The sequence below is a fragment of the Phalacrocorax carbo genome, chromosome 1 (assembly GCF_963921805.1).
Source record: "Phalacrocorax carbo chromosome 1, bPhaCar2.1, whole genome shotgun sequence".
Classification (NCBI taxonomy): Eukaryota; Metazoa; Chordata; class Aves; order Suliformes; family Phalacrocoracidae; genus Phalacrocorax; species Phalacrocorax carbo.
Window position 1 is genome coordinate 15,463,087 of NC_087513.1, and position 25,186 is coordinate 15,488,272.

The 25,186-nt window shown below is 40.5% G+C and overlaps 2 protein-coding genes across 4 annotated transcripts in view; one reads left to right on the forward strand and one right to left on the reverse strand.

The window, feature by feature from the left end:
* Positions 1-25,186, reverse strand: part of EFCAB10 (EF-hand calcium binding domain 10) — a 110,145-nt gene that overhangs the window by 70,254 nt on the left and 14,705 nt on the right. The gene's annotated exons all lie outside the window — the stretch shown is intronic.
* On the forward strand, positions 984-24,872 carry PUS7 (pseudouridine synthase 7). Of its 3 annotated transcripts, none has more exons than XM_064444696.1 (18): positions 984-1,132; positions 2,221-2,382; positions 3,959-4,037; positions 4,610-5,088; positions 6,964-7,060; positions 7,168-7,269; positions 8,113-8,257; positions 12,604-12,715; positions 14,028-14,105; positions 15,788-15,916; positions 16,145-16,270; positions 16,596-16,657; positions 17,083-17,243; positions 18,058-18,184; positions 18,927-19,028; positions 22,118-22,247; positions 23,342-23,433; positions 24,112-24,872. In XM_064444696.1, the coding sequence occupies exons 4-18, from the start codon at positions 4,724-4,726 to the stop codon at positions 24,246-24,248; spliced, it is 1,965 nt and encodes a 654-aa protein (XP_064300766.1). In that variant the 5' UTR covers positions 984-1,132; positions 2,221-2,382; positions 3,959-4,037; positions 4,610-4,723; the 3' UTR covers positions 24,249-24,872. The 3 variants fall into 3 exon arrangements, with proteins under 3 accessions (XP_064300766.1, XP_064300775.1, XP_064300783.1); XM_064444705.1 differs by having other exon boundaries at positions 4,695-5,088; XM_064444713.1 differs by having other exon boundaries at positions 985-1,132; positions 6,964-7,048.

The following is a 25,186-nucleotide window of genomic DNA, read 5'->3' on the forward strand; positions in this document are numbered from 1 at the left end:
CAATGCATGCATACCTCAGATTTTTTAAATCCAGACCAAAGTTCTCCGTCGTGTTATCTCCCCCCTTGGAGCAGAATAAGAAAGTAAGTACAAGGGATGAGAAAATAAGTCACCCATACATGCATAGCAATTTTAAGTCTCATCACATATGAGTGTGATGAAAAGAATACAACTAGAGGATAAAAAGTACGAGAAACTGAAGAGTGGTGCTAATACCCTGGCAAAGAGGAAGTCTGAGGCTGGCTAGGATTACGATATGACATGAAGGGTCTTGAAAGTAAAGACAAATCATACATGTTGAAGTTAATGAGAAGACATTCTTTGCAACACTGCTTAAAATAGAAAGGAGGGTAGATGACATTCTGCCAATGTTGGAAAAGACTCATAGTGCAGAACCAGCCTGGTTTCATTTAGTTTTAAAATGGTAGCATCACTTGCATAGATCCGGTGTAGGTTTTCAAAGGGTACTCGAACGTGCCAGTGTCCTGGCACTAAGGCTCAGTTAGCGCAGCCTGCTGCAGTTGTTGGGGGGCTCAGGAAGGCTACCACCCCCTGCACACTGCTCCCTGCTTTGGCTGAGCTGTGCTTTGGAAATTAAACTTTTCCTGTAGAGTTGCTGTTCTTTTGTAATTTCTTGTCTGCTTCCCCCAGGTGCTTCGAACTGTTGTTTTACTGCCAAAGCAAGCTGCAGCAGACGGCAGGGTCCGCGAGCGGCCGCCCTACCTTGGCCTCCCTAGGGGCGGCCAGGGCCGCCGCTCCCCGCCCCACCCGGGCGGCGGCCCGCCCTGGGAACTCGTTAATGAGCCACGATTACGCTCACGCAAGGCGCCGTGCTGACGGTGCCCCCCTCCTGCCGCCCTGGGACCTGCTTTCCCTCCGGGCGGCGCGGCCGGGCGCCGCACCGCGAAGCGGGGGCTCTGCGGGGCGCTGCCGCCGGCAAATGGCGGCGGGCGGGAGCGCTCCGGGCCGCGCGGCACCGCTGCGGCGGCGGGGCCGGCCGGGGGCGGGCGCAGGCAGGAGGCCGCCTCCGCACACGCGGAGCCGGGGCGGGCCCGCGCCGCTCGCTCCCGCCGCCGCCGCCTCCTTCCCCGCGGCGCTGGCGCCTGGCCCGTCCTCCCGTGCCGGCGTGCGGGTAAGTGGTACCGCCGCCCCCCCTCCCCGGCTCCTGCCTGACGGCGGGCGGAGCCGCGCCTTCCCCCGCCAGACGCGGCCGCCCGAGGCTCCCCGGCGGGCGGGCGAGTAAGCGGGCTGGAGCCGCGGCCTCCGCGGCGGGGCCGACTCCCGGCTCCTGCTGCCAGCCCGGGCGCGGGGCCATGGCGGCGGGGGCGGCTGGGGGGAGGCTCAACCTCCCAACTTTCCCCCCCGCTCGCGCCGGGCGTTCCCGCGGCGGGCAGCCCTGCGCCCCCGCTGCCTCCTCCGCTCCCGCCCGCCCCGGCCCCCTCGCTTCCTCGCCTCGGCCTCGCGGGACCCGCCGCCGCCCGGCCGGCCCTCCCGGCGCGCTGCCCGCCCCCGCAGGGCTGGGGACGCCCCTCGCACCAGGCGCCGCCGCCGGGGGTGGCTGCTGGGCGCTGCCGTACCGTCGTGCCCTCATCCGCCGCCGTCTGAGCCCGCCTGCCTCCGCTCGGGAGCAGACGGCTTCGTACCCCGCGCTGCCGCTCCTGTTTATTGTTTCAAGCGGGAAGTACCCCGTAGTCCCCGGCAGCGTGTGCGTGTCCGCCCCCGCCCGACAGGTACCGCACCAGAAGCAATCGCTCAGCATTTTTTGCTGGGGGAGAATCAAGCCCTTTATTTGTAGTAGTAAATCAGTCTTTGCTAAAACATGGTCTCCGTTGAAATTGCTGCGGAGTTGCTGTTTATGCAGATTCTGGCTGTTATGGAAACACCTGTTTGCTGGGAGAAGAACTGAGACGTTGAGACGTTTGAGCAGCTGGCAGAGTAACAGGCACTAGCAATCCGTACAAGTGAGACGGTGTGTGCCCCGCTTGCTCCTTCAAGTAATTATCCTGCAGAAGTATTCCCAGATTTTGGCCACCATTTGGCACAGGATAGCACTCTGTTGTACGTGAGTCATTCCGTCACTCTAAGTATGGGCCGCATCTGACAACTTTGGAGTGTCTGTGGCCAACGTTAAATTCTTCGAACAGTTTGTGTCATTCAGTAACTAGGTATTATAAGTTTACTTTAGAAACATGAGATTTGTCTTGTTACCTCCTTTGGCAGGTCTCTCAGGATTTCACTGTCAAGTGGTGTTTTGTTCACCATGCAAAGATATTTACAAGCTGTCTAGAAGCCTTTTCCACATCAGTGCTTTATAACCTGGGCTCCTTAAATTTGGGAACATAGGAGAAGAATCTGGAAATGCTGGTGATTTGCTTCTCTTGGGTATGATTTTTCTCTTATTATTTTTAAAGAAGGATTTTATGTACTTTGTTTTTAATTTAGGACAAACTGAAATTCTGCTTTCTGCTTGAAGGTACATTGATTTGATAATTGTTCTGCTCTCTTCTGCGTGTGTTTTGTCACTCCTCTCATCAGGTATCATATACACTTTTTTATAAGTATCTGCTTATTTTCCTTTTGTCCATTCCTTTTTCTAGTGTCCATTTTCAGTTCTTCATTTGAACAAAACCTTTCAGGTGTTTCTAAAACAATTGTTCCTGCCTCTTTACCTTAAGTTTGTGACCTCTGCAACGGGAAGTCCAAGCAATGAAATCAGCAGTGTCTAGCAGCTAACTGGTAACAGTTAACAACCCAGCATTTGGTGATTATTGAGTTAGTAGTGAGTCTTCCCTTAAAAATACACCCTTTAAAACTAAATAGAATATGCTATCTAGTGACTGGAGAAATAATACATGATGACGTGTATAGCTCTAAAATACTGCTCTGTGCCTAGATTAATTTCTTAGTAACAGTTGAATCCTATTAATTTATAAACTTGCCTGTTGTTGTGGGCAAACCTGGCTTTGGGGAACTTAATTTATTGCCAGTTAACATAAACTTTTAATTACTGATTTGGCTAGTGAGATACAAAGAAGACAACCAGTTAAACAAATGCTTGGGGGGAAACTTTCCTACCCCTTCCCCAGGCTCAAGTTCACTTCAGACACCTGCCCTCCCCTGTCAGTCCCCACAGGTTATGCTCCAGTGGTGCAGGAGCTTGGGGTTGGTGAATAGAGGTTTCTTTCTGCTTCTCTGTCTCCTTTCTTCTGCTCATGGGCCCCTCAGGGGTGTCCTTGCCCCAGCATGGGCACCTTCAGAGGCTGCAGCCCCTTCAGGGGTGTCCCTGCTCTGGTATGGAGAGCCTCCTTCCAAGAGTGCACCTTCAGCCGTGTCCCCAACAATGTCCCCTTCCCTATCCTCCCCCCATATCTTTGTTTTAGCATGCTGTCACATGCTTCCCGCTGTGTTTCCCATTTCGCTTTCTGTCACTGCAGCTCCTCCCTTTCCTAAACAAGCTGTAGCAGAGGCACCGTGTGCTCACCTGATGATTGGAGTTTCGGCAGGCAGTGGGTATGGTCCGTTATGGAGCCAGCTGGCACTGGCCCATGACCAGCACAGGGCAGTTGATGGCCTCCTCCCATGCAGCCCTCAGCTACCAAAACCTGCTGTTCATCCCCAACACACCGGTGTGCCAGTTGGGTGATGATGGGAGAAAGGTCCTGTCACCAGCTGATTACAGGAACTTCAGTCACCTTTCATAAACATAGAAATAAAACCAAACTCTCTGCTGTAGCTTGCTAAATAGCAATATTGTGTTAGGTCACTAGCTTGGTAACACTTTTACAATTGTATTTGTTATTAACTTGTGTGTCTGAGTACTGCCTGCTCCTGTGTAACTTCTGATACCTGGGTTCAGAAGTGGCCAGTTTCTGTAATGATCACATTCATATGTGTTTTCATAGTTGGGTTTTTTTTTGCTAAAACTTTCTCAAAGAGTTAGTTTGCCTCTCTTTTTCAGATTTGAAGGTACTAGTTCTGCTGAGGAAAAGGTGGCAGCTCACATTGCCAGGGAAGAGTCAGAGCTCTGCTCCACCAGTGTAAGTAGTCATGTTCTTCTCAGAGATCATTTTACTTCCTTTCTGGTTGGTTTGTACCACTTGTTCAACGATTTTATCTCATCCCTCTTATCTTTTGATCTGAATTGCTGCCACCTTGAGTTCCCTGTGGGATTGTGTGTGTTAGAGGTGAACATAGAAAAGGAAGAGATGAGATTTCAGGTTTGGGGGAATTGAGCCATCCTCTCTCAGTCCTTGCAAGATGAAATCTTGTTAGAACAAGGAATAATCAAGAGTAGTCATGTTTAACAGAAGTCTTGGGAACAAAAGGTTTCTTAGGCACTAAATTGCTGTCAACAGTAGAGCCTGTGTGCGCAGGGCTGGATGCAGCTGTGGTAAGAATTGGCAAGAGTGACGATGGTGGTAAATAGTGTAGTACTGAATCCTGCTCGCCTGTAGCCTAACATCCATGCTGCCTTAGGTGGGTGTTAAGTCGCCTTATCATCTCCCTTCTTTCTTCCTGAGTATGTATTGTTTCTAGCTGTACAAAATCTTTCCTTCATATTTAACTCAAAAATGCAGAAAGTTATGTCGTTTTTCCTGGACTGTTGCAGGGTGCAGAGTACTTGAAGTGAAGAGACTGTGTATTGATATTGCTCTTAAACAGAGAGGAAATAAGCCATTCTTCTTGCTCCTAAGGGCTTTCTACCCTACGCTGTGCCTTAAACATGGAAACTGTAGAAATGAACAATGTATCCCTGAAACGTCCTCGCTCTGAGGATGATGTGGCTAATGTAGACGAAATTAAAAGACAGAAGATCTCAGAGAAGTCTAAGATGGGGAACGACTCCGGGCAGAGCGTTGAGGCTGTAACAGAACAACCTGACAAATCTCTGCTTGAGGATGCAAAAAATGAAATAATCCCCAATGAGGAAAGCGAGGAGCAGGAAGATGAGGAACTAGAGGACAGTGATGAAGATGGAGATCCAGAGAGCTTTGCAGACATGATGAAGCATGGACTGACAGAAAGTGATGTTGGCATAACTAAATTTGTTAGCTCTCATAAAGGGTTTTCTGGAATCTTAAAAGAGAGGTAACTCTTTGTTTTGTTATGTATGTTAATTCCTTGTGTTAAGCAGCTGTTGTTCTCCATTTTCCTTTTCTAACTCGCAGGATGCAACTGGATTATATGCGGCCACCTGGGAGGCTCATCACTTTCTTTTCCAAGTGCTGAGACTGAAAGAAAGGTTTAATTTGTGGCTTTTAGATTGTTTTTCTGGGTTTTTTTTTCTTCTGTCAAATGGAGCTCTGAAGAAAGAAGCTGTGTATGGATAGAAATACATGATTACACTGACCTTTGCTGGTTTTTTTGCTCTCTGGCAGGAGCATACAGCATAAAACCTTATGCAGTACGCCCACCTTTTGTGCCACTCCTTAGTGCTGATATGAGATGCACCGGAGAACCATATTGATACTGCCCCTCTTCGGTGGTTCTTTGCTTTTGCCTGACTTTTTTGAGCTAATGTCTTTAAAGAAATATATTGTCAAATGGTCGATTAGGCTTAAATTATTGTCTGAACAGTTGTAATGTTTACAAAACATAAAAGAGAAGTTTATAACTCAGGGTATGGAATTTTACATTATATATTTAATAAGATGTTTGGGTTTTAGTAGCTTTTATTAATGAAACTTCCAGATTTTTAAAATTATATAACATTTTTGAATAAAACAGAATGCAAATACAAATACCCATTGAAGTGAGAATCATTGTTGCCCTGACTTAGCAAAGCAGTTAAGGATGCTTTGTTTACACCCCAAGAAGTCCTTGTTTTTTAAATATTAGCTTCATATATGGATCATTTTACATAACAAAGTGATATGTACATATTATGTATGTATTTAATCTTTATATGCAGCATTAGGCAGCTAGCATAATCCTTTACTAGGGAACACAGTCTGTGTTGAACCTCCTTCTGGGAAGTCTTCCAGTTTTGAGCCAAGGTGGCCAAAGGTAGCTGGGTGATGGAAACATTCATGGTTTTTCATGAATGTTCATGGGCTCATGGCTTTTCTTTGATCTGAGTTTATAACAGCTATCATTAATTTAGTCCTGGCATTTTTGTGGTACCAGTCACTAGCATGTCTAGGCAGCTACAGGTCATAAGAGAGAGGACACACAACACTCCTCAGGAAGGAAATCTACCTGTATGATGTATGGCTGCACAGAGGCTTGGGGAGGTGTGCTGGGAACACTCCCATGGTGAAGACTTATTCATCTTCAAGCATTCATAGATGAATAATTTTTTTTCTTTTTTTTCTTTCCCCTTACAGGCAGATGCTACTTAAATGATTTAGCAATTGCAGCATAGACTGTCTGCTCTGTTAAAGTTGGGATGTTTTTATTATTGGACATAGTGACTTAGTCAAAAATGTCACAGTCAAATACCTTGTTGCTGTCATAGAGTATGCAGCGTGACTGTTTATTTGAAAGCTATTTTCAGTGATTGAATGTATGTAACAAAGCTTAATTTGTCCTGCTTGCCTTAGAGTGGCTCACATGCACTTTATTCTGTAGGTTATTTGAAGTGACAGAGTTAATGGATTTGAATTCACATTGTAGCAATGCAGTAGAGTCCTAATTGTCAGTAATGATTGGGACTGAGGATGTACATTGCTGATCTCTGCAAGCTAGTAATGAAATGACTCAGAATACCTATAGCAGGTGTTCAGTTATCTGCAAAGAAGTCTGCTGTGTTTAGATATGCCAGACTTCCTTCTGTGTTCTCGTGGCCTCCTTCTGAGGGGTGAGAGCAGGTACAGCATTCTCATGGTTGAAGTTTCTTTTACATTAATTGAATTATGTGAATTCAGAATTATTGAATTTTGCTAACACCTTCTTGGGAAAGGACTTTGTGATGTGAGATTTTTTTTTTTAGTTACAATTTTAATGCGTGTTTCTTCCTATCAGATACTCAGACTTTGTTGTCCATGAAATAGGCAAAGATGGACGTGTGAGCCATTTAGATGACTTTTCTGTTCCAGTGGATGATGAGGTAAATTTTGAGGTAAAGATTCAGAAATGCCTATGCTCCTTAAGCAAAAACATTAAAAGGCGGCAAGTTGTTCCATGAGGGTTACTGGATGTTTGCTTTCCCCCCCAAATATGTATTAGGATCCATCAGAAGAAACATTCACAGTTTTGTCAGAGGAAGACAAACAGCGTTTAGAGGAGCTCCAGCTTCTTAAGAATAAGGAAACTAGTGTTGCCATAGAGGTAAAATTAATAAACGATATGAAGTTTGGGGTGAGGGAGAAGGATGAGGGAGTGAGTGGAAGGTACGTGCTTTCTAGTGTATATAAGGTGTAGAGAGCAGCTTGAACATGATGCAACAAGTAATACTGAAATGTTTCTAGTTTGGGGTTCAATTCTGCAAAGCCGTACAAATATACTTAAATTCATGCATGAGTTGTCATTTTGATTTTGGTGGGACTGTGCACATGAACTCAGGTATATGTCTTAATTTCTGTGGTGGTAAAATTTTCATGCAGTATTTTGATTTTCTGTCTAGTAGAAGGTTATACAATAATTATGTAAGAAGGATTAAATAAAACATCTATCCTGATGAAAGACTTATTTTCAAGGTCAGTGTTTAGTGATTTAATAGGAAAGAAGATAAATATGCTCTTCTGCAACAAGACAAATAAGGAGGCACAAAATGAAATTAAAACTTGGTATTTTAAAACACCCAAATATTCTGTCTAGTTGATGAATAACTGTTGAGCTGAATTTGGGACTGAGAGATGGGAATAAATCTGGTAATTTAAAATAAGCAGTCATACATTAAATAATCTCATCTAGTCATGGTTTTCATTAGAGGAGGGGAATAAATCTTGAGAATTTTCATTTGTGAGTGTTGAGGCTGGGGTTTGTAGTGAGTTATTTATTCTTTTTCAAACTAATTTTAATAAAAAGGCTAGACTTTTAAAAGTATACCTATTAGTACTTTAGTGTGATTAGGTAGGTTTTCTTTACGCATGCAAAACTTAACTTGTGAGAGAATCTCTCCCCTTTTTGTGTTACTTTATTTGGTTTCTGCATGCATGTGTATTAACACAGGTAATTGAAGACACCAAAGAAAAGAGAACAGTTATCCATCAAGCTGTGAAGTCCTTGTTTCCTGGCCTGGAGACTAAAACAGAAGATCGAGATGGAAAAAAATACATTATTGCTTATCATGCTGCTGGGAAAAAAGCACTGGCAAGTGAGTTTCAGTCTCTCAGCAGTTGGGTGAAATAAATACTAAAAATATCCCCCCCTTCCAAAAAAAAAAAAAAATCACGAGTAAGTCCTTCAAGTAGATTGTGCCTCCTAATGTAGTCTCGCTTTGCTTTTTCCTCTTTGCAACTGATGCTGTGCATCTAAAATTATTAGGAACACAAAGAATGTCTCGTATTTAAATTTCTGCTTGTTTTTCTTTCCAAATCGTTCATCAGATACAGCTATATTAGAAATGAGAGGATCTTTTGCTATTTCAGTGGGAATAGGCAAAACAGGGGCTTTGTTTTCAGTATTGTTTGTACTTAGCTTTCATGAACTTACTTGGGTGTGTAAGTGTGCATTGTGGAAGAGATTGTAGTTGAAGTATGTATGTTAATGCTGGCAGTCAGTATAGTCTTGACTGTCTTGAAAATTTGTGACAAAATTCTCAATGACTTCAATAGACACAAGCACCTATTTGTTTTCTTGGAGTTAGAGTTTTATATAAACATAATATATTTACCCTGATCTTTAAGGCTACTTCTGTTTCCAAGGCTAATTATGTTTGCAGAAAATTGTCTTTATTCATTATAAATTGCAGTTACTGGTTTGGAATAATCAAAGTAATGAAGGATTTTCAAAATGAAATGTTGTCCACCTTAATCTTGCCAAATACTGTTCTGGTTACTGGGGATAAATTCATGAGTTCTACATCTTTTAATGTTGTTACAAATTTGTTGCTACTATGAGTTGAGAGGATTGTCTACGTGCAGAATGTTGCACATTTAACAAAAGGTATTAAGGTTTGGTTTAAACTGATTGCATTCCTATGTCACTTCAAACTACTACAAATGATAGTATGTAAACCTAGTCCTTTTATTTTAAAGATGAGGGAGATGGTGAAAGGGTAAGGAGATAAGATACCTTAAAAGTGGAAATAATACCATCTCCACACTCAATTATTATTTTTTAAGGCTTGTTGCAAGCAAATGTGGGAATGCTGTACTTTTATTGGTACAATTATAATGTGTTTATGTATCTTGTTTTACCATGTTTAGAAAATGTGTATGTTTGCATGATTTATGCATGGAGTATGAGTATGTACACTTACCAGCACAAAACTCTCGTCAGCCAGTTTTGTTCTCTGTTGGTTTGTAATGGTTTTACCTCCACCTTTTCCTTCTGCTGCTTCTATCCTTTAACCATTGTTAGTCATGTGGTTGTTATTAGGCTGCCCAGTCTGATTTAAGAGATAGGGTATAACAGAATTTAAGTATTTAATACAGACTGAAAATGATTTAGTGATATGTGTCTAGGATATTATCTGGAGCACCGTCTTGTGATGCAGAGGAGCATCATCTATTTAAACTTGGATTCCTAAGTTGTAATGCTACAAACACCTGTGCCTGTTGGTGGAGATGTGTGCAGTTTCAGTGTGTGTAAATGCTTATGAATGTAGGATTTCAGGCTGCAAGCTCTTTTTAGTCAGTCATATTTCTCTTTTGTGTTTATTTAGCCACTAACATGTCTTAGTCCTGAGTGGGTTCCCTAGGCAAGAAACACTTCAGAAGTGTAGAATATTCAGATGTTATCTGAGATATCTGATTACTTTTGTTGGTAATGTCAAAGATTACCAAACAAGCTTTCCTAAAATTTAAAATGAGAAGCTGTTTTGTCTATAGTAAATTTACTCCCAAAATACTTAAAATACTGCCATACTAAATAGTCAGTAAACTGCTGTTTCATCATTGTCCACAAATGAAGTTTGTTGCATCTCCGATTGAAGCTTTCCATATGTTCACTGTTTGCCTCTGCACGATTCCATTGCATAACTGTCTAAATTGCTGTTATCCACCACCTAACTGTTGGATGCTCTCTAAAGCATAAACAATCCCATACACATAAACCTGCATGTTCACCTCTAAAAACCCTTTGAGAGTCTAAAAATTAAATGCTACTCTTTTGTGCTCTTTATGCTATGCATTGGGACAGAGGTCAGAACTGCAACAGGTAAGAGATGTTGACATTTCATACTACCAAAATGAAATGCCAACCATTACGACCTAAATAACGACAAGACTGGCCAAACTAGTAACAATTAAAAAACCCAACACATAAGTAATGCTTAAAATTCCCTGAAACAGCCGAGAATTGGGCTTGTGCTACCTCTTTTTCCTAGTGCAGTATAGGCAGTAGTCACTCGGTGCAGAGAAAGTCTGCCATTAATGAGTGATGTGACTTACCAGTTTTGGCGATACTGTTTAACATCTATGGTGAATTTTTCATGAATTTCATTAAGACAAGCCTTTGCCCTTCGGCCTTGTATTTCAGACACCACTGTCTGTATATATACAACTTTTAAAGTATATATCATACATCCCAATGCTTAAAAAAAAGCTTCCAGCCCTCGAGTTGCAGTAAAAGGTTTGCAAAAAGGGCTTGGAAATACAATTTTACTGTCAAAAATGTAACATGGCTCTGAAACATAGCAATAAGGACTGCAGACTGTCCCTCTGGTCCATCTACTCAGTTGAATACTTTGAAGTATTGGGTGAGGAATGGTTAAATATTGGGACTGTAGCTGCAGCCTCCCAGTACACAGCACTGCTGGGCAGTGTTTTGGGATAGGTAGGTGGCTGTCATGCCCAAAGCATGAGGAGCCTATTGGTATATATAGTATCTATAGAGTCCTCTTAGTCTAGCCCAGATTAGGGCTCACTTCTTGAAGGGTGTTGAAATGACTGTGTGCAAAGTGGATTAGTTGAACTTAAAGAATAATTCCAGCTGGAGAAGACTTTCCTTGTGAATCAAGCTCTGTCTTCCTCTCTTCCCTTCTAATTACTGAATTCTTCATGAAGGATCTTACTCTTCAAGATGAATGCAGTGTTTCCTTGACTGTGCATAGGAACGGTGGCTCAGAAGGGAAACCATCAGGAGCATGAGGCCTCTCTTAACAGGCTTTGGACTGTACTGCTGAGTTCAGGTCCTAGGAAACTCCATAGTGGGAGGGTCACTTAGAAACTGATGGTACAAGGCAAGCATTGCAATTATTTTTCAGTGATTAAAAATGTGTATAGTATTTTATACGGTAGTATATGAAATTGTTTTTGCAGAAGTGTGTGTATGAATGCCAGCTTCTCAGACAAGAAGATATATCTTTTACCAGAAAGTGTCATGAAAATGAAACATATTCACTGTATGTGGGAGATATCTGGGCTTTACTAAACTAACGTGAACAAAGAGAGCAAAATTTCCTAAGAACTTCCTTCCTGCATTGGTGTTCATATACTGGAATAGGACTGACTTTTCCAGTTAGCTTTTGCTGTTATAAAAGATGCTTAAGCCCTTTTTGTACAAAAAGAGGAATGTCTGCTTGGTGGCTACCAAGAGATAAGGGACTTCTTATTTAAAACAAAACAAATCCTTAGTTTTGTTCTTACAAAACAAAGAATTTATAAACAAAGCACCTCAAAATTGGTTGCTAAACGTGTGTAGAATCAATCCCCCTTCCCAGTAATGCCGTTAACAGTGGATGATTGTAAAAGGAAGGTTTTATCTCTGGAGGCTTTTATGTGCAACAAAAGCTTGACAAATACATTGACAGTTTTCTTCCCTCTCCAGAAAACACCAAATAATTTTGCAGAATTGCAAATCAGTTGTTAGTCTGCAGGAGCTGAAGTTATCTCTCCCTCTGTCTCTCTCTAAACAGGGCACAGCACCTGGACTGAATTATTTGTTAATGTCTCTATTGTGCCAAATTTCTCTCTCCCACAGGACTTTTAAAGAAAATTCACTTTAAAGTTTTTGAGTATACTTTTTTAGCCTTTTGTAGAGATATGACCCATGCTTTTCTATGACATACAGAAAAAATACTATGGAAATAAAGAATATGTCAGTACTAGAAATAATAATTGTAGTCTTCCCATAAACAGGGCTCCAGTGACCTCATCTATTAATTATGGAAGGCACAAGATGAAATGTAGACTGGCTTTTATTGCTGAAAGTCAGTGTAATGGTAATGTTTTTGAGACATTTAATCAGGTAATATGGCAGTTAAATGACCAGTGTATATTTTTAGACAATTTCATGACAAAGGAACTGTCAGCTTTTCATTCAAGGTTTTCGAGGTAACAGAATAGATTAAAGAGAAGTTTACAGCTCAGTGGAAGGGGAGACTGTCTCTTCAATGTGCTTTGCAGCTTTTGCTGTCAGTAAATCACTTTTTCTTTAAAAAAAAAAAAAACAGAAGAAATTCTCTTGCTATTTGTTTTAAATGTAGCTGCAATGCAAAGATATTAATTAAATTCAAAAAACCAACACTTTACAAATTCTAACCTTTTGTTTTTAAAGATCCAAGAAAACACTCTTGGCCGAAATCTAGGGGAAGCTACTGCCACTTCGTACTGTACAAGGAGAACAAGGATACTATGGATGCCATTAATGTCCTATCCAAATTTTTACGGTAAGGCTGTTGTTTCTGCCAGCCTGGCTAGCGTGCAGTCCTCCCCTGGCATGTTTCACATTACTGTAAATGTTATGCTTCAGGATTATGTAAGAGCAACACACAAGTGTTGCCTAATTTGTAGCCAGTGTTTAAAAAAATAAAAAGTTAATTTAGAATATCAAATTTGAAACTTGTAAGTTTTAGAAGGAGGTGAGAAGGGAACAAAATGATCCCAAGAAGTTTAGGAGACTGTACCCTACTGCTTCAATGAAGAAGGGTCCACAATTGAAACTGGCTAATCTGAGAAGGGCTCAGCAGCTCAAAGCCTCAATGCGCAGAACCTGACTTAAAAGCCGATTATTTTTTTTTTCCCAGTGCATGAATATATGCAAGTATGTTATGAAGCTGTCGCATACAGTTGTGATAATTGTGATAATACGCAGATCATTTCCTAAGCAGTTACAGCTGATAAACTATTGTTCTATGTATTAATTTCCCCATGGTAACACAGTTTTAGTCCTTTCACCCCACAAGTACAGCAACAAAAAGATTGCCAGAGGTGTGATGTGAATACAGTGAATTGCTGAGGAAGCACTATTTTAAAATTGGGTCGATTCAATGATCTACGTGCAGGGAGACTTCCCCACTTCTTTTTCATCACCCTTCCTGTCCAAAAATAAATGTTTGTAATCTAGACTTTATACAGTATGCAACTAGTATTTGTATTTGAGAACAGAATGGTGGGAGCATCGTTCGGTGGAAGAACGTGTGAATGGCGATCTTGCTACCCCCTGGTGCCCGTAGCTGGAATAACTGGAAACGCTCCTTGTGTAACACAGGCTATAAAGTACAAAGTGGAAAGGAAAGGAAATTTTCCTCTCAAGGAAGGAACAGATTAAATTTAAAATGAACGTCTCGTATTCTCACATACTGTGCATGCATGGCATTCAAACAGATGTGTTGTTTGAAGTTTAAGGAAGAAATGGACATGAAAGTTTTTTTAGGGAAATTAGTGGTGGCTGTGCATTTGTGCATTGAGTGGATATATGTAAAGTACTTCAAAGCTCATATTCTGAAAGCACAGTTGGGGTATAAGTGAATCTGTCTACATATAATTAAAACAGAAGTTTCTCTGTGTTTTATGTACTTACCGATGAGATTAGAAAATGTCACGCATATTTAGGGGTGTCAAATTGTAGCCTAGTTCTGGGGAACAGATGTGTATTTTCTTTTTAATATAGAAGATTAATAATTCTAAGTAATTATGCTGAAAATTGTTTGATCTGTGCCTATTTTAACATACGTAGTGTCTGTTATTGTTGCTTTTAAGAGTGAAGCCAAACATATTTTCCTACATGGGAACTAAAGATAAAAGGGCTATAACAGTTCAAGAGATCGCTGTTCTTAGGTAAGTGAAAATATATTGGAGTACTTGCATTCCTACTGTGATAACTTGAATATCTTGCTAAATACCTTGAAGACTGAGTATTTATGTGACACAAATGGCAGATTCAGTCCTGATGTTGTAAAGCACATGTATTAATGAAGGTGCTATAATCCTATTTTATTCCATGGTGATTGCTAGTATTTTCAGTCAGTGGTGCTCCGAGTCATAGGTTGGATACATGTATTTGGCTGAAGCAGTGGGCCAAATTCCCTACCTGCTCTTACGCTGTGTGGCTTCTGTGCAACAGCAGAAATGATACAGTGAAAATTACGTCCCGTTTCCTTCCTGACTTCTGTTTCCCCCTTCCTTCATCTGGAATCCTATTTTCTTTCTCACTGAACTCTCTAAACAGCTCCAAAGAAGGCTAACTACTGCCTTTGCTCATCTGCAAGTAGCCAGAAGGGGCAGAAAATGATGAGGAATTTTTCCTGCCTTAACCTACTCCTATAAGTCAACTACTAAGCTAAAATAAAATTTGTCATATTGCAAGATAATTATATGGTTTCTGGGCACTTGAAATTAGTGTTACATCTGTAACTGAGAATGATGGATACCTTGCAGTCATATATTACAATATCTGTTTAGCTAGCTGGAATGTTCTGCCTGGACGACTATTTACAACTCTCTGAAAACCACACTCCTCAAGTGAGGAGTTCCAAGGTTTGAGAGAAATTTGATAAAAACCTTGCTAAAACAGGGCATTCACTACTTAATTGTTCATATTTTTCTCCCAGTGGTTTCCACGTGCACATGTTAGCACATATAAAAGGAATTATTTATTTGTGAATCGTGAGAAGCCCCAGATTCTCATTGCTGCAAGGCAAGTTTGCAAAGTGATGACAAATAACCAAACTTGCGGTGTAGCCACCTCAGGTGCTGTTCCATTTACTTTTAACATGATCACATTTAATGTTGTGTCCAAGAGCTTCAGTGTGTTGCAAGCATTGACTGGGGAGGGGGAGCGTACTGGTTTGTGGTGTCTGGTGGTGCCACAGTACCCGACTCTCCTGCGCAGCCTTGGAGGAGGATGGCACAGGAGAGGAGACATCACTGTTTATCAGCCCACTCTGAGCTCAGTACGCTGGCCATGCTAGTTGATAGATTTGTCTATCCGTATAAGTTTTAGCAGAAGCGTCAAAGAGCAGCTGGGTGACGCAAAGAACAGGGTATGTTTCCGAAAGTACTAGAAACAGAAATGACAGATCTCAGTGACAGATTGGATTTCATACTCCTTCATCTGTGCTAAGCTTACACAGTGGCTAATTACTTAACTCTGTGTTTATGACTGTGCTAACTGGAGTGTATTCATGGTGTAGTTACTCAAATACATAAGCAGAGTTCAGCTTGTGGGGTACAGTCTACATCAATATTGCAACATACCTCTTGTTGAGCACATACTGTAATATGTGAAAAGACAGTTCTAACAGTCTTTGTCATGATATACCTTTTCTTTTGTATAAGTAGCCTTGAGTTATGTGTTATTTTAGATATGTAATCAAAAGGCAACAATTGGAAAGGCAACAATAGAAAATTGGGGAAACTGGACTCACTGCTTTTTGTTTTGAAATGCTGGCATTTCTATAGTTATTTAACTGCCTGCTTTTCTAAGCATAGGTTGGTCACTGTTGTCTGTTTGCTTTTAGAATCACTGCACAAAGACTTGCTCATTTGAATAAATGTTTGATGAACTTCAAATTAGGAAATTTCAGTTACAAGAACTATCCACTGAAATTAGGAGAACTGCAAGGGAACCATTTCACTGTTGTTCTCAGGTAATATGTTAGGATGTATGTAGACTGTTCTGTTGGAATTTTGTTTTTCTTTAAATAGGTGAGGGATATCAGTGTGTCTTGTGTTACAAGAAAAGAGAAGTCCTTCTACTGGCAGGAGTCTGTTGACCTTGATAAAAGCTATATAATGCTGATGTTGAGCTTAATATTATGGGGATCACAAAACAGTGTAAGCCCTTAATAATCTCGAACTTTTCTTTTAAATGCTAGAAACATAACAGGAACTGATGAGCAGATAGAGCAAGCAATGCACTCTCTCAGGGAAATTGGATTCATTAATTACTATGGAATGCAAAGATTTGGAACCACAGCTGTTCCTACATATCAAATTGGCAGGTATGTGTGGTATGTGTTGTTTTCATTCCACACACACACCCTTTTCCCCTTCCCCTTTCCCCCACCCCCCTTGATTTCTATCCCTGTGTAACTTCTAATGTATTTTTGGGGAATGTTTTTCCGGCATATTGCATGTGCCAGTTTTAATCTTAGATTCAAGAAAGAACTTGTTTCTGAACTTGCTTCAGCAGGTATCTTGCATAATACCACTTCTTTTAATATTGCATACATCTAACCACTACTACTTTTTTTTTTTATAAGTTGGCTAAATCTCCTTAAAATCTATTTAGTCAGTTCTTAATGAACTTTACTGTTTGAATCTTAGAGCTATTCTACAGAACAATTGGAATGAAGTAATGGATTTGATATTAAAACCACGACCAGGAGGTAAGAACTGAAAAACGATACGAATTGTTTCTGCCTCTCCTCCTCCAAGAATTGTATGTTCAGGAAAAACACTTTTAGATTTTGGTTCTTTTAATTTGAAAGGACATTTGTGAGGACAGCTTTCCACATGCTAAACTTCAGCCAGTTTAGCAATGGAGAAGTAACCTTCAGACTCTCTGCCTTCCTGCTTCTCTTTCCTTGCTGTGCAGTTTCTTGCAGTGGGGAGTGAAAAGGGACCTGAATACTTATACCCAGAGTCTGCTCAGACTCCACATGAAGCCTTCCAACCTCAACTATTCTGTGATTCTGTTAACCTGTCTAATTACCGTGACTGAAGCTTTAATTTTTCAACTATTTTAATCAAAGGTGAAATGGATGCTTTTTGTGTGTAGTTAAAATATTTTTATTTTACATCCTCATTCTAGCTGAAAAGGGATACTTAGTAAAATGCAGGGAAGAATGGGCAAAGACTAAAGATCCAGCAGCAGCCCTCAAGAAACTACCTGTAAAAAGGTGCGTGGAAGGACAGCTTCTACGTGGACTCTTAAAGTATGGAATGAAGAACATAATCTCTGCATTTGGCATAGTGAGTGTAAAAGTGCTGTGGGGTATTTATTTGAATAAATGCTCTTTTGATGGTATCATGATGAATTTGAAATAGTCTCATAGATGCTTGATGAGCAGTTTAAGTGTAACTTAGCCACATGGTAACTGACAGCATCTGTAATTAATGTTTGCATAATGAGCTTTCTGATTTATACAACAATCTGTCTGGTACATTGGAAGGAATACAGTTATACTTAGTAACCATGTATAACACAGACCTGAGAACTGTGCAAAGTTCAGTATCAGAGTTCTTCTGGTGCTTTAAAAGTATACATCGGACTGATAGCGTGCTAAAGAATCAGCTTGGCATAGAGGTGGTAGATTCACTGTCATTTTCCAGTGCTGTAATCAAGATCAAGTCTTTGGAGAAAATACCTCATCACCAGCAAACTACTGTGCCCATTGTAGGAGCTGAGGAGTAATTTCTTGTTTATGAAGATGATAATTAGAATAACACTGCTTTCACATCTGCAGAGTTTACTTAAGATTTCAGGAGGATGAGTATGAATTCAGTGTTTTATAATAGCCCCATGTGTCTGAACTGTTGAATAACACAAAAATTAAACTTTTTATTTTAATTTAAGCACAGGGATTTTTTTTGTGTGGATTTCAAATCTATAAAAGCATTATTTCTTCACATACCCTTTTCCCAAATAATGAATCAAATCTGTTTACTAAGAAATTGTCTTGTTGCTGGAGGAGGTAACATTTCACACATATGCTTTTTTGCTTATGATTGAGAGAAAAAAACAAAAAATACATTCTTTGATGTTTCACTTTTTCTTTACCTCTAGATACCAAGAAATAATCGTTTAATGTATATTCATAGCTACCAGAGTTATGTGTGGAATAATATGGTGAGCAAGAGAATAGAAGAATATGGGCTTAGAGCTGTACCAGGAGATCTCACACTTAAAGGAGGTAAAATCAGACAAACAAAAAGCCAGTGATGTTGTGTAGTTCAAATTCCTAGGAAAACAAGGCACATATCTGTTTATGTGATACTGCTTACATATTTTCTTTTCCTTCTCACCCATTTTGGTCCAGTGATTGCTGAATCCATCGGCCAGTTTTAGGCAAATTTTGCAAGGAATCAGAAGTTAGGTATTACATGTCTGTGAGCTGTTGGTTTGCTTGTTTTTCCAAATAGCTGAATAGGGAAGAGAGACTATGAAGGACTGATGTTCTCAAGAGTTAACTCAAACCTAGTTGAGCTGTGGAGAACCATGGAAGGATGTTATGAATTAACAACAGAAGTTTTTGTTTGCATTAGTATCTTGTAAAAGCAGAGGCTCCACTCAGTTAAAACTTTCTTCACTTGGATTTGCTCTGGCATTTCCCTGGAGTGAGAATATCCACAGTATTTCTCCCTCAGGCATGCCTGACGCCTGGGAAGAGGACTGTTCATCTAGTCGTCCTTAGTTCATTCAACTTTAAAAGTCTCTGGAAACCAGGCTGCGATTCTGCTGGTAACTGTAACAGCCTTGAAGACTGTTACTTCTTTCCTTGGAAATGTTGTCTATTAAGTGGAGATAAAACACAGTAGTTATCACTCTCAGATTAGGCTTGTTTCCATCAAGTGGTTCATTAGCTAAATTTAGCTAGTGTTAACTGTCACAGGCATCCATACTGGTAACTCTGCATTTTCCTGTCCTGATTGTAGCCACAGCTGTTCATATCGAAGAAGGAGACATTGATAACTACACTATCCATGATGTAGTGATGCCATTGCCTGGATTTGATGTTATTTATCCAAAGCATAAAAGTAAGTCTGGCTGTTAACTTACATTTTCAGAGTAAGTACATAAGTCAGCTTTAAGATTTTTCTTAAAAAGAAGATAAGATATAGGCAACCTTGGTGACCATTAAAACAATACACTATTTCAGACCTCTGATGCATTACTGTCAGCCTTTCCCATTGTGATGATAATAGTCTGCACTGTAACTTGTTTCATTTAACAGAAATCTGTTTCATGTTTCTTTTTAGCTATAGCTTTTCCAAAGAAAGAAATTTTTTGAGGCAAAATTATTTATCTCAGCACAAGGGGGGGAAAATGGTGACACCTTAATTGAAAGGTGATTTTTTTTTTTAAATTAGAAAACAAAGCAAACTTCTAGGATTTGTAACACAAGCACACACTTGAGGTTAGGAAAAAGAGCCAGATCTGTTTGTTTAAATATTAACCAATATGAATCTTGAAAAAAAAAAATATTAAAAAATATCTTTTGTCTCCTGTATATCCAGTGTATTGGATCTAAATTGTTTTTAATGGAATAGGTTGAGTGATCTATAATTATCTGCATGGAACATGATGTTGTTATTAAGGGATAGAGCTGTAAAATCCTTTTGGTTGTAAAGGACCTCGGGAGGCCTTTTGGTCAGAGCATGGTTAGTGCTGTATTTGGGCCAGCTTGCTCAGGGCTTTGTCTGAAACTTTCAAGAGCAAATAGTCTCGAAGTTATACTCCAAGTCTTCTCGACTCGAAGCTAAAGAAACCCAGTTCTATTAGACTCTTCTCACGGGGCATGGCTACAACCCCTGGCCACTGGGGTTGTTCTCTGTCAGACTCATTAAATTTTATCGGCATCTACTTTGTATTGGACACACTGTTCCAAGTGCAGTCTCGTGAGTGCCCAGTAAAGGGCAGTAATTGTTTTTCTTGGTGTAGCTACTGGCTGAGCTCCTGTAGCAACAATTGGCTTTCAATTAGCAGCAATTGGCTTTCATTGCTGCCAGGGTGTTCTAAGTTTCCTTTCCACTGGGAGTCCCAGGTGACTGTTGGCAGAGTTGCTCCCTGGCCTGTACCATAGGAGTTAATTGCTCTCAGGTGTAGGACTTTTGTCCTTGCTGAATTTCATGAGGTTCATCTTGGTCCATTCCCCTAGCCTGCCTAGGTCCTTCTGAATTGCAGTCCTGCCCTCGGGTGTATTGGCTGACACCCCAGCTTGATTTTTCTGTCTGCAAACTTGGGGTGAATTCCAGCTCCTTCACATATGCTGATAAAGGTATTTAACAGGACACATCCCAGTTCCTAGAGGAACTTTGCTTGTAGAGGAGCTTCTAGGTGGAGCTGAAACCAGTAGTGACTATCCTTTGAGATGATGGCCAGACAGTTCTTTACCCATCTAGCAGTCCACCCACTCTAATGTTCTAACCTTGGATACAAGGATGCTGTGGGCACATGTCAACAGCCTTGCTAAAGGCAAGGTAGGCAACAGTCAATGCTCTCCCCTCATCCACAGATGTAATAATTTCATCATAGAAGGCAGTAAGGTTGGTGGGGTTTTTGTTTTTAGTTTTCCTTTCCCCCCCATTGGTAAAACCATGCTCACTGTTATTCTCATTGTGTGTCCAGGAACATGTTCTAAGAGGATTAGCTCCATTACTTTTCCCAGGGACCGAAGTAAATCTGACTGGTTCAATTCCCTAGATGATCCTTCTTGCCCTTTCTGAAGATGGGTGCAACACTTGGTTTTCTGCAGTCACCTGGGACCTCCCCAGATCTCCATGATCTTTCAGAGATGATAGAGAAAAGGTTTAACCTGACATGAGCATGCTCTCTCAGCCTGTATCTTCTTCCACTACTGGTAGTCCCTTTCTTTCCTGAACCTTGCCTCTAGGAATTGAGGCCTGGGAGACCTTGCTAGTCAAGACTAAGGCAAAGGAGGTGCTGAGACCATCAGCCTTATGTCTGTCACTAGACCACCTGGCCCATTTAGGAGCAGGCCAACATTTTCCTTGTTGTATTCTTTAATTCCTGATATTGCAGCGTAACTCTTGTTGCTCTTGAAGTCTGTTGCCGATTTCAACTCCAGCTGAGCTTTGGCTTTCCTAACACCGTCCCTACATGCCTGGACAATGTTTGTATATTCCTTTTTCATAGCTGGCCCTAGCTTTCACCTACTGTATGTGTCCTTACATATGAACAGAGTCATGAGTTCCCTGCTTGGCCAAACCAGTCTCCCAGTACATATGCTTGTTTTCCTCAACGTTTGGTTAAACTGTTCTTGTACTTGGTTGTTCTTAAAAGACCAGTCAGGTCTCTTGAGACTCTGCCTGTCAAAAGAAGTCCCAGACCTAGGATCCCATTTATCACCCATCTCTGAAACACTTGGAAGGTAAAGATCCATTTGTGATGAGGTGTGGCACTGAACCATGTTGAGTTAAAAGACTGGAAGGAAAAACTGCAATTTTTTACATTTAATATATTTATACTGTGATTTGCCCACAGTAAGCTTAACTTATTCCTGTTTAAAATTCCCAATCATATGAAGTAATTAATGCTGGAAATTGCACTGCAAATCAAAGGCACCAGATGACATTTTAGCTGCAGTATGTTCTCATATTTCCATCACCTTCCCTGTCGTCCCCAGATGTGCATGCACACACCCTTACCTAGGGATACAAGCCCGTCATAGAATTACTCCTCCTGTTTGCAGTGTACGTAAAGGTCCCTATCAGCTAATTTCTTCAGAGGGCTCTCTTAACTTATTTCACTCTGCTGCTTTTTCAGCAATGGGTAGTCTGGCCCAGTTTTTTTCCCTCCATATACCTGAGATTAGTCTTGCGAAGTTTCGATTGGAAGGCATGTATGAGATGTCAATAAAATACTTCATAAATTTTGTTTTCAGCTGAAATTTTGTTTTGCTCAGACTCTTTCTCAGTTACTGCCTCTACTAAGTAAACATTGTATGTAGTAAGATTTGCAATAAGTAATCTTAAACTTCTGTGCAACATTTATCCTATATATGCTGAAAACTACTAAATACAAGAGAAGAAACGCTGCATGAAAAAGGGCTGTTTCAATGGGCCACATTCTGCTCTCTCCTACTAAATATTTTCCTCTCTTGCAGTTGGTGAGGCCTACAAGGAAATGTTGGTAGCCGACAATCTTGATATCAACAACATGAGGCATAAAATCAGAGATTATTCACTTTCTGGGGCATACAGAAAGATTATCATTCGACCTCAGAATGTCAGTTGGTAAGTAGGAGGATAAAGCAAGTTACACTTGAATTGACAGCATAGGGTATATGTGGGATGACTAAGTACAGGAACACACAGGGGACATATGTGTAGAATGAAGCATAGGTAGGGAGGCATCCCTCTGCATTTCCCTCGTGTTTTTTAAGCGGTTGAAATTGAACCACAGCCTTATTTCTTCCTTGGTCCTCTGGTTCTGTGATGCATGAGCGTCAAGACATCTACCTAGTTGTTATGCTCCTTGCAAGGGCTTGCCTGAACACTTCATACGTAATTGTTTATGCTGAAACCATGATAGATAGTCAAAACAGGGTTGTGGGTTTGGTTTTTTTTTTTTTGTAGTCTTGCTATGAGAAAGTTGGTCTTCAATTACCTATCTGTCAATCAGAAAGATTTGTATCACTTAAACCTACTAAATCACTGTTATACAACCTAGTTGTCATGGCAACTGAATAAATAACCTTCTAAAAAGGTGACTGGACAAATATGCAGAGAGACTTGATCACTGATGCATAGAAAAAATGTAGAGGGTTTAGGAGGGAGACAAAAAATACAAATGTTTGCACTTTATTTTAATTAGAGTGGATGTTTAAGAGGTTATCTACCTCCCAGTTACTTTTTTCCACCTCATCATTATGTATGGAATAATTTCTTTTAAATGAATGGCAGAAAAGAGTAGAATATGTATTTAAGCCCTTCCAAAGAAGTTTAGATGGCTTTTTTAAAGATGAATGCTCCCCGTCAAGTATTCTTAGAGTTGGCACTGTTCTTTCAATAATTTTGTAAACTATACTTCTTGTATAGCTGGAAATCCTGACAGCCCATGAGGGAAAACAGATGAGTTATGCAAAGAAACTTCTCACTAAATTTTTTTTTTATAATCTTCATCAAATACAGGCAAGTCTTTGACATAGAGCTTTATCAGTTATTGCACCATAAATGCCACCTTGCCTTATTTATTAGAAATTCCCTTTCAGTTTTAATTTCCAAATGTGAATAATAAATAATATAAATATATAAATTTATATAATTACATAATTTCATTCTAAAGAATGTCAAAATAATTAATTAAACATCTTATGTATATGATAAAGGGAGGTCGTTGCATATGATGATCCCAGAATCCCATTATTTACTACGGATTTGGATAAGCTGGAAGGAAAACCATCACCAGTTCTTCCTACAGGTAAGTTGATTTTTCTGCTGATGTTTGCAAAATAGAAGTTTGATCTGGCTGTTGCTTTGAACTGCTACCTATTGAAAGGTCTTCTAAGGAAGAGCTTTTGTTTAACTAGACTGTTAGTCTGTGGTATAAAAGATACCCAAAGTTAGGTGTCTAAATAAGGACCCTTATTCCTCAAGAGTGCGAGCAGTTCTTCCAGCGTCTATTGACTGTTCCATTTTTCTTACAGACACATGTAAAGTCAAGTAAATGCTTAGCAATAAATGTCTGTGAAATGCATGAAGGTGCAATTAAGCCACAAATTGTCTATACGCTTGAGCATACTTAACAGAACTCAATGGAAATTTTTGTTATATAACTGGACACAAGTTTGTTTGACATGACTTTCCAGAAAAAGTAAAGAGAGACTAGGAATTCTGTTTTGAAAGAACAAAAGTTTGTTTTGCTTTTAAAAGAAGAAAACCTCCAAAACATCACTTCCTGCTGAGAGAATAATATTAAAAAGAAGTTGCTTTGTGAAATTCCACTGTGTATTGTAAACTGGAGGGTGGTGGTTGTGGTTTTGTTTTATGAGTTGGGAGGGTGGGTCATGGAAAATTTTAAGCCAATTTAGGTGGCATTCTAGGGCAAGCATTACTTATGCCCTTAACAACTTTTTCTTGCTTTGTGTCCTTATGATAGATGGTAAATTCAGGGCCCTGAAGATGGAGTTCTCCCTTCCCCCATCCACTTACGCTACCATGGCGATTCGAGAAGTTTTGAAAATGGACACAAGCATAAAAAACCAGACACAACTGAATACTACCTGGCTACGCTGATTGAACTGCAAAAATAACCTAGATTTTAACATACGTAAAGTGTTTTCCTATTTCCATGTTCTGTACAAATCTTTAAAGACTGGTAGTAAGAGATTTGTATTTTTAAAAGTTTTTATTTGCGCTAGCATTTAACTTCAGTAGTCATTTGCAAGATGGTGGTTGTAATACAATACAGACCGTAGCAGCTGGTACTTTTTAATGAATGAATAAGTTGCTTGAGCTGTAACATGGGTGCATCTTTAAGAAATGGGCTTAAGATAGCTTCAGCTCTGGAAGAATGTTTGGCTTGCCTTTTGTTTTGTTTTTTTTTGGCAAGCACTGAATGTTTTTAAGAGTTCAGCACACGTAGTCTCTTCAAATACATTAAATTACAGCATAGAAAAATGAGTTACAACAAAATAAAGGTATCGATGAATACTTGTATCACAGGAGTTCTTGCTGGTACCATTTGTGCTGATGCAGTAGAGGATTCTGTTAGTGAGGCTTTTTGTGTGCTGTAAAGCTGTACAGCTGTTTTAATTAGTTGATCTTTTAATGGAGAAAACACTTGTGCGTATTTTCCAGCTTTATTAATACCTGTACTAATGAACAGGTCCTGAAAATAAATAAGCCATTTCGGTTAAAGTGTGTTGTCTGTGCATTGCTGGCAGGGGATGAGCCGTCCGTCTGCTCGGAAAAAAAATATAAAACTGTTCTAAGAAGACAATGCCTTTCCAAAAGTTAAAAAAAAAAAAAAAAAAAGCTTGTATTGCTATAATCACGTGGATAGAAGAAGGTGGCCGCCGCTGCGCGCCGCGGCGGCTGGAAGCCCCTTCCCGCCCGGGAGCGCCTCAGGCGAGGGGTGTGGCTCGGGCAGCGCCGAGCGCTGCAGGCGCCTGAGGGAGCGAGGCTGCGCCTTCCGCGCGGGAACGAACTCGGCTGAGCCCGCCGCGCTGGGA